The following is a 14,209-nucleotide window of genomic DNA, read 5'->3' on the forward strand; positions in this document are numbered from 1 at the left end:
ACGGCCTCCAGTGGTCCCTTTAAGGACATCTGGTTAGGCCGCTCAACACTTCGTATAACTGGGTGGAGCGTGTGCAGTGCAAGCTCCACCCATTTGTACCTGAATTTCGCATTCAGGGTCCTACAACCAGTGTAGGAACCCGACATTCATATTTAAGGAGCCTAACAACTGTTTCAGGCGGGTGGCCTAGACGACTAGAGGCCGACGGAGCAAATACGGTGTCCGGAGCACTTCTGGCTCTGTTTGAGCGTGGCACAACCTGAAATTCGGAGGTCTAATTCTGATTTTACACCGGAAAAACATGCGTTGAATTTCTCCCCACAGTCTCTAACCCTTACTGTATTAGCACCAATTAATTATCCAAGTTTAAATCTTGAGTTTAAAATGAGGTGATCACTTCTAATGATTAAAATAATAATTATGCACCCCTCCCCATGGATTTTTTTTTACACTGGAGTTACAAGTTGCATGTTTTTGTACAAGAGGAGAGAAGTGGGAGCAATCCAAGAGTTACTCTGTAACTGTAATGTAATAGAACTGGAATGTAATAATACAGAAGATTATATTGAGGGTCTGCTATGTTTCTAGCTGATTATGGAGTTTGTTTTTTTCCCACAGGGTGTGATGCAGGATGTGCAGATCCTTGTGATGCCACAGGGGTATATTACTCAATGCCCAGACCTCAATCGAAGTATGTTTAATGATTATATTAGCTTTGTAGATTCATATATATAAAAATATGAAAATGCATAAATCTCAGAGGTCATCTCTAAGCGATTCAAGGGATATGGGGATAGGGCGGGAAAGTGGAGTTGAGTTAGAAGATCAGCCACGAACTTATTGCATGGTGGTACAGGCTCGAGGGGCCGTATGGCCTACTCCTACTCCTATTTCTTATGTGCTTATCAGAGCTGAGGCCATCAGTGCAATTAACCTTGCCATCCTTTACTTATCCATTAGCTGCATGGCTTTTAAAACAAGAGATGTCAAGGGATCCTAAAAGCTATTAGGCATTAATGCACACTTTAGCGATTCAGAATAAATACTGTATTTTATTTGTGGTTGGAAGGGTTCAGCAATGTCAAATATTATCTTAGGGGCAGATACATTATGAATCAGGAAATGCTGGGAGTGCACAACATCTGAAATAGAATGAGAGGTTAACGCATTAGACTTGATCTTTCATTAGAACTGGTCAGATAAAGAGTCACAGTTGAAATGTTAACCTTTCCCTTTCAAATACTGATCAACCTATAGTGTATTTCCATCACATTCGTCTTTTATTTCAGATTTCCAACGTTCATGTTTTCTTTCCTTTTATCTCTATTACGCATTCATGTTTTAAACATTCAAACTGTATCGTTCCAGCCTGTCCAACTTGTAATGATTTCCATGGACTTGTGCAGAAGATTATGGAGCTCCAAGATATTTTAGCCAAGACATCAGCAAAGGTCATTATTTATGTATGGAATGACTTTTAGATAATCAATTTCTGCAAAAGTTAATTAAAAAACTTAATTTATATAATACCTTATTACACCTCTCCGGACATCCCAGAGTGCGTCACATCCGATGAGTTACTTGGAAATGTAGTCACTCTTGTAATGTATGCAAACACAGCAGCCACTATGCACACAACAAGAGTCCCACAATGAGATGAATGATCAGTTGTCTTTCTTTTTGGTGGTATTGGTTGAGGAAGAATATTGGCTAGGACACTGGCAGAAATCTCTGCTCTTCTTCAAATAGTGCCATCAAATAGACAAGATCTTGGTGTAATAGAATTAACTCTGCAAAGACTGCAATAGTATTTCCACAATAAAATGCAGTAGAGTATATTCTATTGTTTACTCAGAGAACATTATGAATTAATAAAATGACAAAGCCTGTTTTGGATTTTGTAGACTGCAGTATAGTCATTGTGGCTTCTTCTTCTTAACTGTGCTGATGAAGTGATGATCACCATCCTTTGGGTTTCAATCACTTCATGTTTAAGTCCTCTTGTAGTAAATAATTCCATTATCTTTGTTTTCTCTCAATAAATTGTTTTGCTGAAGTTATATTTGAAACCAATTAAAACAAAGCAAATTACAAAGTTTCTATGAAGTTTGACAGTTTTACTTGAGTCTCCCATTTCCCAAGTCGTCAAGTCCAAAGTGTAACATCTCTTGTCAGTAATGAGAAATAATCATTTCTGCAGTGTTGAACACCCCAGGCTGGCTTCACGCCTGACATCAGTTATATTGCTCAGACCTCAATAAAATGGACTGATCACTGTAATTACAAGCGAGACTTGAGACATTCAATAAAACTGAGTTGAGGAAATTTTGAAGCAACTTTTGCTGCCACTGATTTGGGATAGACTAAATTCCTGCTATCAGCAGATCAGAAAGCTCCACACAGAGGCAGCCATAGTGGCTGCTGAAGGAAAGCCATATTGAAGCACATCCTGTATCAGCTGCAGTATAAATGTATTTTTCAAATATTTTAAATCTAAGCCATAAAATCAATTGAGGTAGATATGGTCAGTATATCAGCAATGATTTCATTGCACTTGCCTGTATTTACAAATTGGCAAAATATAAGGAAAGATGTTTTTACTAGACAGTTCCCTTTTAATTGGTCTTGAAATTTTAATAGGTCAACTTTAAATTCTCATCCTTGTGTTCAAATTCCTCCATGACCTTGCCCCCACCCTATCTCTGTAACCTTCTCCAGCCCTAAAACTCTCCAAGAACTCTTCTTTCTTCCAATTCTGGCCTTATGTGCATCACCCACTTCCTTCACTCCACCATTGGCAGCCATGCCTTTAGCTGTCTAGGCCCTAGGTTCTGGAATTCCCTCCCTAAACCTCTCCTCCTCGCTCTACACCCTTCAAGATATTCGCTAAAATCTATCTCTTTGATCAAGCTTTGGATCACCTGTCCTAATGTCTCCTTCTTTGACTTGGTGTCATTTTTTTCTGAAAATGCTCCTATGAAGCGTCTTGGCATGTTTTACTATGTTAAAGGCGCTGTATAAATGCAAGTTGTTGTTGAACAGGCAATTTTGAGTATCTTTAATTTGGACCAGCAGTGAGACTTCATCTAAATATAGTCTGAATGTCACACAATACAGGAACCAGTTTCCCTCACCAATGTCAAAATATATTGTACTTTGAAAATATACATGTACTTATTTGTAAGATAAAGGTTATATAACATTGTAATGACTGTATGTAAATTAAAATGTTCACACAGCTCTCTTATGCTGAGGAGAAGATGAACAGTTTGGATCAGTGTTACTGTGAGAAGAGCTGTAAGGTGAAAGACAGGCTCTACAGAGAATCGGTGTATTGGACAGATGGCTGTAAGAACTGCACATGCAAGGTACCCCTCACCTCCACCTCTTCTGCCAGTGCAGACAACAGTGCTAGAAGCCAATTCTTGCTGTCTTGGTTTGTTTCATATTTTCCAATTTCCATGGTTTCCAAATAGTGTGTAGAATTGCTCTGGTTGCTTTACATACTGAATAATTTTCCGTATGCCACGACAATTTCCATTTACATAGCACCTTTAATTTTTGAAATGTCCCAAGATGCTTTACAGTGGGGAAGGGGAAACATAGATAATGTTGAGTAGATATAGAGTCTATGAAGGATGGAAGATAGGAGTTTAGCAAGGAGGACAGTGGAGAAATCAAGACTAGACGTCATAAAACCATAGAAAGGGCTTCGGCAGCAGTGGGGATGAGGAAGATTCTTAGGGTAGGGACTGATGCAAGCCAATGCCCAAGGGCCTTTCTTAAGAAGGCAGCCAGTGGGCAGGAGGCAGCAATGGGGTTAAGTCCAGTTCAGGAGGCAGAAGGACAGCAATAGTTCTACTTGGAGCTAGCAATGGGCAAAGGCCAGTCCAAGGGCCAGAAAAGAGCAAAATCCAGTTTAGTAGAGGAATACTGTTTGATTCAGAGGTCATTGGAGGAGTGAGGAAAGATCCAGGATCTATTGGAGGAGTAGAGCATGGACCGGAAGCTGTCAGAGGATTGGATCATGGCCCAAGAACCAGCAGAGTTCTATTCAGGGGACCAGTGGAAGAATGAAATTTGGTGCCAGAAACCAGTGGAGAAGCAAAATGAAGCCCAGGAGAGCAACTGTACGGTCCAGCCTAGGAAAGCAATAGGATGGAACAGACCAGGAGCCAGCGGAAGAAAAAAGCACAGCTCAAGAGACCAGCGGGGCAGTGGAATTCAACCCAGGAAACCCACAGAGCAGTAGATTTCTGCTTAAGAGCCAAAGTGGTAGCAGAGTAAAGCCCAGAAGTCAGCAAGCAATATAAATTCTGCATACAACACAAAGCAATGTTATACTTCTTTTTTAATTGCACCAGGTTTTCAAATAGCTTTATATTGAAGATAGATATAGTCATTTAAGTGGAGGATACAACTGGGACTATTCCACTCAATTTTCCTCTTACGTTTAATAATTGCTGGCATTATAAGAATAAAACCTACAGCATATGGAAACTATACCAGAAATCAGGATCAATGCTCCAAGGGGCAATCTAACCTGACATAAAGCTTAGAAATTTAAAAACTGAAGACTGAATAAGGACTTTCAAAACATTCTCTGTCCTGTGTGTGTGATTTTAGTTACAGCAATTAAAAGTCTGTCTGGGATTAATGCAGAAAAAAATCTTACTCTTAACCCTAAGAGGATTAATAGTGCATTGCATTGATTGACCAGCAAGTCAGAAACTAAAAGTTGGGAGGAGCTGGCGTGCTATTGTGGTAATTTTTAATGTGCCTATAATTCCATTTCTTTGAGTCATGCAGGTTACAAGATAAACACAAAGCTGGAAATTTCCTCAAAGATTCTCCCGCTCCGCTGCCATAACTTTAGTGGAAGTTTGTGGAAAAGAGGTCTCCGCCAAACTTCCACCAAAGTTGCAGCGACAGAGCAGGTGAGGCCCCAAGGAAATTCCCAATGATGATTTCAAACTCATCTTTTTCTTTCTGACCACTGCATATACAATGTGTATTGTAAAATTGGTACAGAGTTATGTTGAAGTGAGAAAGGGTTTTTATTGAGACTTCTGTAAGTTAGATTTTACAATTGTATGTAAATGCAAGTTGTTTTTGTATATAAATGCTATTGTAGCTTTGTCAGTTCCTTGTACCTCAACATACAAGAGATAGACAGAAAGCTCATTCAGTATAAATTGGCCATGAGTAATTAAGGTGGATAATAACAACACATTGATGTTGATGTCTAACAAAAAAACAGTCTTTAAATAACACCACAAAATGTTTCCCCACAGAATGGAACAGTCCAGTGTAAGAGGCTGATCTGCCCCCCTGAGATTTGTCCTTCAGGTAATGCTCCGGTCTATGTGGAAGGCAAGTGCTGCAAGGAATGCCAGCGTGAGTACCTTATGATTTTATATATAGCTCAAATGTTGTTATGAGTCCATACACTATTATTTCTTGAAGGAATGAAAAGCAAAAAGTTAGGGGAAAAAAAAATCTTTATTTTTGTAAAATTTATTTTGATCCAATACTTAGCCACAAAACTTGTCCCAAGACAGCTGATAATATCACTTTGTAAACAACATCTACTGGTCTTATTTTTCCTTTTGCCCACTGGAGAATTGCATCGTTTTCCACTCGCTGCCATTCCCCAAGCTAAGCCATTTGTGACTCAAGGATGTGAGCCCGTAGTTGAACACTCAATGGTGCAATGTATTGGTCTATCAACGTACTGCCAACTTTTCAGTATTTCTTATGATTTAAAATACATACACATTTACAAATGGACTCAGACCAAAATCTACCTTAATGTCTCTTGTGATCTCGTGAGACCAGCCTCCTCCCTCCTACTTTCTGTGTTGCATTAGTGGCCCCCGACTGCATCCTCCCATTCCTTGAGTTACATCAGTGGCCCTGACGTGCTCCCTCCTGCTTTCTGTGCTTCATCCCAACCTACTCTCTGTGGTGTAATATTGACTCTGGCCCATTGCCTCTCCCCATTGAGATTTTTCAGCCATTGCCCTGCTCCCTAGCCCTGCCCTCTCCTCTCCTCTCCTCTTGTGGCACCGCTTTGCTGCAAATAATAGAGGAATAAGGAGAAAAAAAATTGGGTTTAATATTACTGAATAAAATTAATTCTTGTTCACTGAATATGAAAAAAAAGACTTGCATTTATATAGTGCCTTTCATGACCTCAGGACATCCCAAAAGCGCTTTACAGCTAATGAAGTCTTTTTGAAGTGTAGTCACTGTTGTAATGGAAACGCAGCAGTGAATTTGCGCATAGCAAGGTCCCACAAACAGCATTGAGATAATGACGAGATAATTTGTTTTACTGATGTTGGCTGAGGGATAAATATTGGCCAGGATACCAGGGAGAACTCCCTTGCCCTTCTTTGTAACAGTGCCAAGGGAAACTTTTGCGTCCACCTGAAAGGGCAGGTGGGATACTGCCAGAGTAATCTGTCCCAAATTGCTTCCCATTTGTACATCGCTAGCTAAACTGTCTTGTTGATACTGAAATGTGTTTTAGGAACTGGCAGATTAATGTGTCAAATCCGTACTCCACTGTAGAATTATAAAAAGCCTTCTTTCTCTCAGCATCAAAACTCCTCAGCTGATAGTGTCCCCTTCACTCTGACGTCAATAAACATTCTGAAATTATTCTCTCAATCTTCACTGACAGTGTGCCACGATTAAACACACATGATAGTGGGAAAAAAAAGTAAAATTAATAGAATTTCATCAAACAATACAGTTTGTGTGCTACAAGCAGAATAGTTGACAGGAGCCTTTGAATATAGATTTTATTCCACTTATAATTGGGCCCTATACATCACACTTGCAGCTGCAAAGCTCGATAGCTATTTTGCCCTTCTCACATGGGATAAATTCCACAATCAGTGACTTGCCATCCAGTATCATCCGTTATTGTCGGAATAATATTAAACCAAGGTCATTTGTCAATGCAATTTGCAGACAGTACTTCTGCCAAAATAGATTGGGGGGCATCAGTCGTCACTTTTTAGGCTCAATTCTGCTTCCTGCTTGACATAACATTATTTCAAAATTTGCAGGCACTTGTGAAAAAAAACATGTAAATCATTTTTACAGCTCAAACTTGAGTGCACTCATGAGTGACGAGCATGGCTACTGTAACCACGTCTCTCAATGGGGATATTTAACTGTCCTGCACCTTCGACGGTGATTTTTTTGTTTCTTGTGACTATTTTATTAACAAGCCCCATGTTAGACTAACAATGCACTTATTAAAAAAATTAAAAATCTAACAAGTTTAGAAGATATAGGTTTAGGTTACACTGCACTAAATTACTTTTGCATTGTAATCGGTGCATGCAAATCAAGAGTCATGTCGTCTTCTCCCAATCTACGTTGTACCTGACGTTTGTGACATTCCACTAGGGGAGGTGGGCCAGTATTAACTTGGTATCTGAGGTGCCTGCATTGTCACTTTTCCTATATTTTAGGCTGTACATTAGCCTCACACCCCGCTTACCTGCAAAGTACAACAAGTACTAAAGCAGTGGTTATTAAAATTGCACATTGCTTTTTTTTTAAACAAAGAACTCGCACATCACTAACTCTGATATGATTAAGGGCCCTCTTTCTAGTTTTAAATTATCGCCCAAGATTTCCTTAAGGGTTCTCCTGATCATCTGCCGTAACTTCAGCTGACGTCCCTGTTTAAGTGTCTATCCAGGGTTTCAGCTGAAGTTACGGCAGCGGAAACTCTGAGGGAAATTTCCTGGCGTCTAAATTTTGCCTCACTTCAAGACCAGTGAGGAAAATGGCCTCTTTAAACTTCCAGCTGTGTGGGAGGCCGACTCTTACTGATCTTTCAACAGGCTCAAAGCAAAAGTGGGCCAGTGAGTGTGTTGGAATGATTAAATGAGTATTAATTTGGAAGTACAAAGTGTGTTTACTACCATCAATTACAAGATGATAGAACCGTGTCTTGTGCTGCCTATGAGATTTAACTTACAAAATCTAAAAATATAAATGATAAAATGTAACTATTTTACTCAGAGGAATTCACGCGCTATGTTGATTTTTTTTTTGTTTTTTAAAAATGTAAACTTTTCTATCTTCTCCATAGGCTCCACTTTCGCAGCAATTGTTTTCAGGAGGTTAATTAATTTAGAGAGCAGTCCAGACTTGCTATTTTCCAAATGTTGCATCATCTAACATTAATATACACTAGTGAACCTTCCGTGGCATTGCTCACAGTTAGTCAGGAGAAATGGTGTGGTTGATTTTAACTTTTGGCACAAAGCGGGCTATCGGTGGGCAGAGTGCGCCTGCTGCCTGCCCGTTGTTGCTGCCACAAGGCCTGGGCCATTATTAGGATCAGGAAGCATTTTGAAACGATCTGGAAAGCTGTGTTCTGAAGCAGCTCACCGGTTGGGGGTGGGGTGGGGGGGACGCGGGCAGGAAGAAAATCGGCTGGCTGATACTTGATGCCAGCCGACAGATGGGCCTGAAGTCGGGGGGAGTGGGGAATGATCTCAGAGGGGCCCAAGCACAGGCAAGCAATAGGCCAGAATACTTTTGTGGGGCCAGCAGGAACATTCCGGCTCCTTTTGGCCCCACGAAAATAAAAAGGTGAAAAAAGGTTGCTGCCATTTTTTGCGTAGACTCCAGTGGTCCCTTTAAGGACCATTGGTTAGGCCCCTCAGTGCCTGAAACAAATGGAAAGACCATGTGTGGCGCACGCTCCATCCATTTGTACCTCAAAATTGTATGTCATAGGACCCCAATTTGCAAATCAAATGTGACCTTTCGCCTGAAACAGGCAGGCACTCCGACCACCCATCGAAAGGCCTCTATCAAGATGGTGGTGGCCAGAACGTCAGCGTAAATGAGGTAGTAAGTGACCCAATGCTGCCCTGTTTACGCCGGGCGGCTGCAGTTAAAATCGTCCCGGTATTTCTTTTAGCTATGTTTGTTTTAACAGGTTCAGTGAAGCTACAGCGCCATCTCTGGAGGATGAAAAAGTAACAGGTGTTCTTTGTTTCTCTGAGGTCATTTTCACCTTTGCAGCTTGGGCAGTAAACTGGCAGAATGGATTGCCCACCTGTTATAGAACCTGCCCAATGTTCATTCCATTGAAATCAAATGGAAATGTAAATCGGGCGGGTTCTATATTGGGCAAGGGGTTCACTCCACCAGTTTACCACCCAAACAGTGAAGGTGAAAATTACCCCCATTGTTTTTAGAGGTTAGAGTGCCATCCTCTGGAGGATCTAGGAATACCCCATTACCATTACAGTATTAACCCATTGATTCCAATGCACTAGGGGCTTTACAACATTACCAGTTCAAATAGCACACTCGTAGCAATCTTTTTATATGTTCAGCTTTACATGTCCCATAATGGCATCTGCAACCTTTTTGCATTTGGTGGTGGTTTTTATTTGTGTGATGAGCTGAGGGGCAATCAGATGGAGGGCAATTTGATTGTCTTGTGGGAGCGGAAAGGTGGGGAGTGTAGGACTGTTGGTGAGTTGGGGGATGTAGTTGAAATTATTGATAGCGGGCACGGATCAGGCGAGCACGCAGAGCCCTTGCAGACAAGCCGTGTAGTCCCTGTTGCATCCTTGCATCTTCCTCCACTTCCTCTTCCAGCTCCTCCCATTCCTCCAAATCCACCATCTCTGGCTCAGGGTCTTCTCCGTTCATTGGTAGCAAAGGCTGGTCCCTCATGATGGCGAGGTTGTGCAGTATGCAGCATACCACAACGAATCTGCCCACCCACTCATGGGATTACTGCAGGGCTCCTCCGGACCGGTCCAGGCAGTGGAAGCGTTGTTTGAGGAGGCCTATGGTGTGCTCCACAATGTTGCGTGTGGCAGCATGGCTCTCATTATAGGCTTGTTGTGCACATGTGCGTGGATTCCTGACCGGAGTCATGAGCCACAGCATGAGAGGATAACACTTGTTGCCCAGTAGCCAGCCTTTGAGGCGGGTGAAAGATAGCTGGCACGTTGGACAGCCGCATGACAAAGGCGTTGTGACTGCTCCCAGGGAAGCGGGCATCAACAGCCATGATTCTAAGCGTGTGGTCGCATACCAGCTACATATTGAGGGAATGGAAGCACTTTTGGCTGACGAAGACGGCCAAGTTGATATGCGGGGCACACAGGCCAATATGCGTGCAGTCAATGGCACCCTGCACCATGGGGAAGCCAGCAATGCAAGTGAACCCCCGTGCTCGCTCGTTATGCTTGTCTCTGTCAGGAGGGAAGGTGATGAACCTGTTCCTCATCTAGTACAGTGCGGCCGTGACCTCCCTTATGCAGCAGTGCACTGCATACTGCGAGATGTTGCACATGTCGCCAGTGGAGGCCTGAAATGATCCTGAGCCGAAGAAATTCAACGCCACAGTGTCCTTCACAGCCACAGGCAAGGCTGTCCTTGCCCTGCTCTGAGGCTGCAGCTGTGGCCGCACCAGTTGACAGATCTCGGTCACGGCTTCCATGGTGAGCCTCAGGCGTCAGATGCAATCCTCCTCGGTCATGCTGAGGTAAGAGAATTGGTCCCGGAAGGCCCTCGTTGGATAGGGCCTCCTACTCAGTGCCCTGCGCCTCCTCATCTTTCCTCTCCTCGCAGCTTGACGTGCTATATGTGGCCTCTCTGTATGCTTCCAGTCATGCTCAATGCCCAGCGGGAGCCCTAGCAGACCACCCATGGTTGCCAGGAATGTTGTTCAACCACGTAACCAAACCGTAAGGCAGGACCTGCCAAACCACTCTCAAATGTACTCCAGGAACTCTCAGTAAGTATATGGAGCGTCACAAAACACTTCCTGTTCCACCAGCAGCCAGAAGCAATAATCCAGCAACTAACCTGCAACACCTGCATGGTACCTTTAAATAGCGCTGGTGAGGGGCCCTCCAGGCACTCTAAGACACATTCAGGTGGTCAGGGTTAAGACTGTGCATTGAGTTGAGCGCTAATGCCAAAATGGTGTCTCTCACTTTAAATCAGTGTTGCACATTGATTACACGCATTTTCCCCCTACTTTACATGTCTTCAGCGTTCAGTATTTGCGCATGCACGAACTCCTATACCAAGATGGCGTCCGGCGCATGTCACGCTGGAAACATGCATGCACAGCCAAGACGCCATCTTGGATGTTGGAGAGGCCGCGTAGTGCCGAAACAACAGGCGCTACACGGCCCAATTTAGCACCCAGTATCTCTCTGAGTCCGTGCATTCTTACTTTATTTAAAAAGGACTGCCCAATCAGAACCAGAAACCACCTGAATTGAACAAATGCAGGCATTCAGGATTGTTGGCCAGAAATGGCTTGATTTGTGTCATTTAGATTGGTAATTTAATTGAGACCACTTCTGCAATAGAAACATGTTCTAAGCATTAAAGAGTGTGTTTTTCCATGAGATTTTTAACTATCAAGTGTCAGCCTTGCGTCAGTGGCAATGCTTTTGCCTCTGAGTCAGAAGGTTGCGGAGTCAAGCCCCACTCCAAAGACATAAGCACTTAATCTAAATCGGTGCTTCAGGCAGTATTGAGGGAGTGCTGCACTGCCAGAGGTGCCGGCTTTCAGGTGAGACGTTAAACCGAGGCCCCGTCTGCCCTCTTAAGTGGACGGAAAAGGTTCCGCGGCACTATTCGAAGAAGAGCAGAGAGTTCTCCCGGTGTCCTGGCCAACATTTATTCCTTAGCCAACATTACCCAAATAGATTATCTAGTCATTTATCTCGTTGCTGTTTGCTATGTACAAATTGGCTGCAACATTTCAAAAGTACTTAATTGGATGTGAATCACTTTAGGATGCCTTGAGGTCATGAAAGGCGCTATATAAATGCAACTTCTTCCTTTATCTTATTATTGAAGCTTTGAAAAGAGAATACCACAATGAACATTTGGTCAAGGACGTGTATTCTGTTTGTACAGCTCCTGCATTCAACAGCAGCTTCAATGGCACATCTATAAACACTGAAGTTTGCCAATAAAGCTGCCCTGTGCTAACATTTTTTTGACACTCAGTAGATTTATTGCTTCTTGCACAGCCTGTAGTGTGACAGGGTAACAATCAACCCCTTTACTGGTTCATTGTGTTTGTGAAAACCTTTTGAATGACAAGAACCACAGAGATGTGAATCTTTCAGATTTAGCTTTTGTCTTGAATCTTCACTCAAATATATATTAATTTCCTGTGATTTACGTTGTCAACTAACAAGAGTGTGATATGGATGAGACAGATTTATTTGATAAAAGTAAAAAGATTATATTGCTTATGCCATAAAAAGGGTATTATACTCCCAATTTCTATATGTATTTGTATTGGTGAACTGGGTGAATCAATAGAGCTCCTTGAATAAAATAAAAATCATTGAGGTAGAAATTCATCTTGGACGATACTGCGAAACAGCGAATCCAAACGGATTTCTACCCCATTAGCTTTATCAGGATGAAACACAACTGAATTGCTGTTGTAGGGTTGAAGTCTTTTTTTAATGATCATCTACTGTTATGTGGAAATCTGGAACAGTCAGCTATTTCTGTTTAACCATTTGATTTAGCAAAAGTATATAAAAATGCCCAAGTTCAAAACCAGATGGCTTTACTTTGATTTGAGTTGACTGTGATCTGCTTATTTACAGACTATTTAACACAAGAGTCCACTGTTGTACCAATGTCACAAATATAGACTTATCATATACAGTGATATAGGGGTAAAATATTGTTATATTCTTCAATACAAAGGCAATGGGTGAGATTTTCAACTGCAGGTTGCCCATTTCTCGCCTGAAAAACAGGTGATTGCCAGTTGAAAGTCTGGTAGGGTCCTTGTGCGGCATTTAAATGGGCGCCCAGCATGCCCTCCCAAGACAGGCGGGAAGCTCTTTTATTATGCATATTGGGGTCCTGCGCCTGTTGAGGCGTTGACAGGCCTAACAGTCGATACTTAAAAGGGATTGCTGGACGTCCTCTCTATAATGCAGTCCTACATTACAACAGTGACTACACTTCAAATTTACTTCATTGGCTGTAAAGTGCTTTGGGATGTCCTGAGGTTGTGAAAGGTGCTATATAAATGCAAGTTCTTGCTTTCACTGTGCAAAAAACAATTTTCCCAACCTTTCTCTTTGTTCATTTGTGACATATGCCATTCTTAGACTTTGTTGTTATTATTTAGCATGCAGATTTGGCATATTAGACTTTGTGCATTGCACCTATTATTTCTCCTGAAAGCCACCTGAGGGGTATATTTACCATTTAAAAATATTTTATTCTCAAGTTTTTAAAAAATTTTGAGTAACACAGCTGGAGTCTTGGCCCCAGTAACATCGCTGTGTTGCATCTGACAGCTTCTCCTGGCCTTATCCCTGCTGCTGGCAGCATCAATGATAGGAGGGAAAAATCAGTTGACAACAGATGAGTATGACTGTTGTACTGTCCTCCCCTATCCTAAATCTCTACTACCAGTATTCTGAAAAAAGGGACATTGAGTGGCTATTTGTAGAATGGACTTGTCATTAATGTCAGACAGTAACCACGGTGACAGCTGGCTGTATCTCAAGTTACCAACATCCTGTAATTACGATATTTAAATCTAGGATTTTAGGGAGATTGATTTCTTAATGAGTGCAGTGTATATGGCACTGATCCTGTTTCTAAACTGCTGTTTCCTGGCTCCCTGACTGTGAGTACACTGGGTTTCGTAAATGAATCCAGTCCAATATATATTCATTTTAAAAGTGTTTTAGTGGCTTTTTGTGCTCATTAAAATGAGGTTGAACATTTTTCCATTGAGGGCATCTAGTTACAGCATCGAGCACTCCCATATCAGGTGTGGCACAAATCAAATACAGAGTCAAGATCCTTCCACTCTGTCCCCACAAGGTTCATTCACCCCAATCTTAGAACACTGGGCCAATATTGTTTCCCCCCACTGTCCATATGTAAGGTCTTAATTCCACTGTACCAGATTTATGTTATAGTTTAATATTCTAATCATTCCACTAAATTTCAATATATCAAAAGAGCCAGGAGAGAGCAATGCAGAACCAGTATTAGCAGAATTTACAAACACCTTATGTAAGACCTCAATATCACTTTTTTAAAAAAAGATTAAATGCTGAAGGACTGCACGATGCATTCTTTTAGCACAGTGTTGTTTCATCTTTGATGCCTGACTTGGAATCCAGCCTAGACTGAT

The 14,209-nt window shown here is 41.9% G+C and overlaps 1 protein-coding gene across 1 annotated transcript in view; it reads left to right on the forward strand.

Moving 5' to 3' along the window:
- The window catches only part of LOC137334605 (protein kinase C-binding protein NELL2-like), a 169,715-nt gene that overhangs the window by 34,671 nt on the left and 120,835 nt on the right, over window positions 1-14,209 (forward strand). The window contains exons 6-9 of the mRNA XM_067999417.1: window positions 619-691; window positions 1,369-1,451; window positions 3,240-3,368; window positions 5,295-5,397. Of these exons, the coding sequence (XP_067855518.1) occupies window positions 619-691; window positions 1,369-1,451; window positions 3,240-3,368; window positions 5,295-5,397 (388 nt within the window). The remainder of the gene's footprint in view (window positions 1-618; window positions 692-1,368; window positions 1,452-3,239; window positions 3,369-5,294; window positions 5,398-14,209) is intronic.

This window comes from Heptranchias perlo, chromosome 18, assembly GCF_035084215.1.
Source record: "Heptranchias perlo isolate sHepPer1 chromosome 18, sHepPer1.hap1, whole genome shotgun sequence".
NCBI classification, from domain to species: Eukaryota; Metazoa; Chordata; class Chondrichthyes; order Hexanchiformes; family Hexanchidae; genus Heptranchias; species Heptranchias perlo.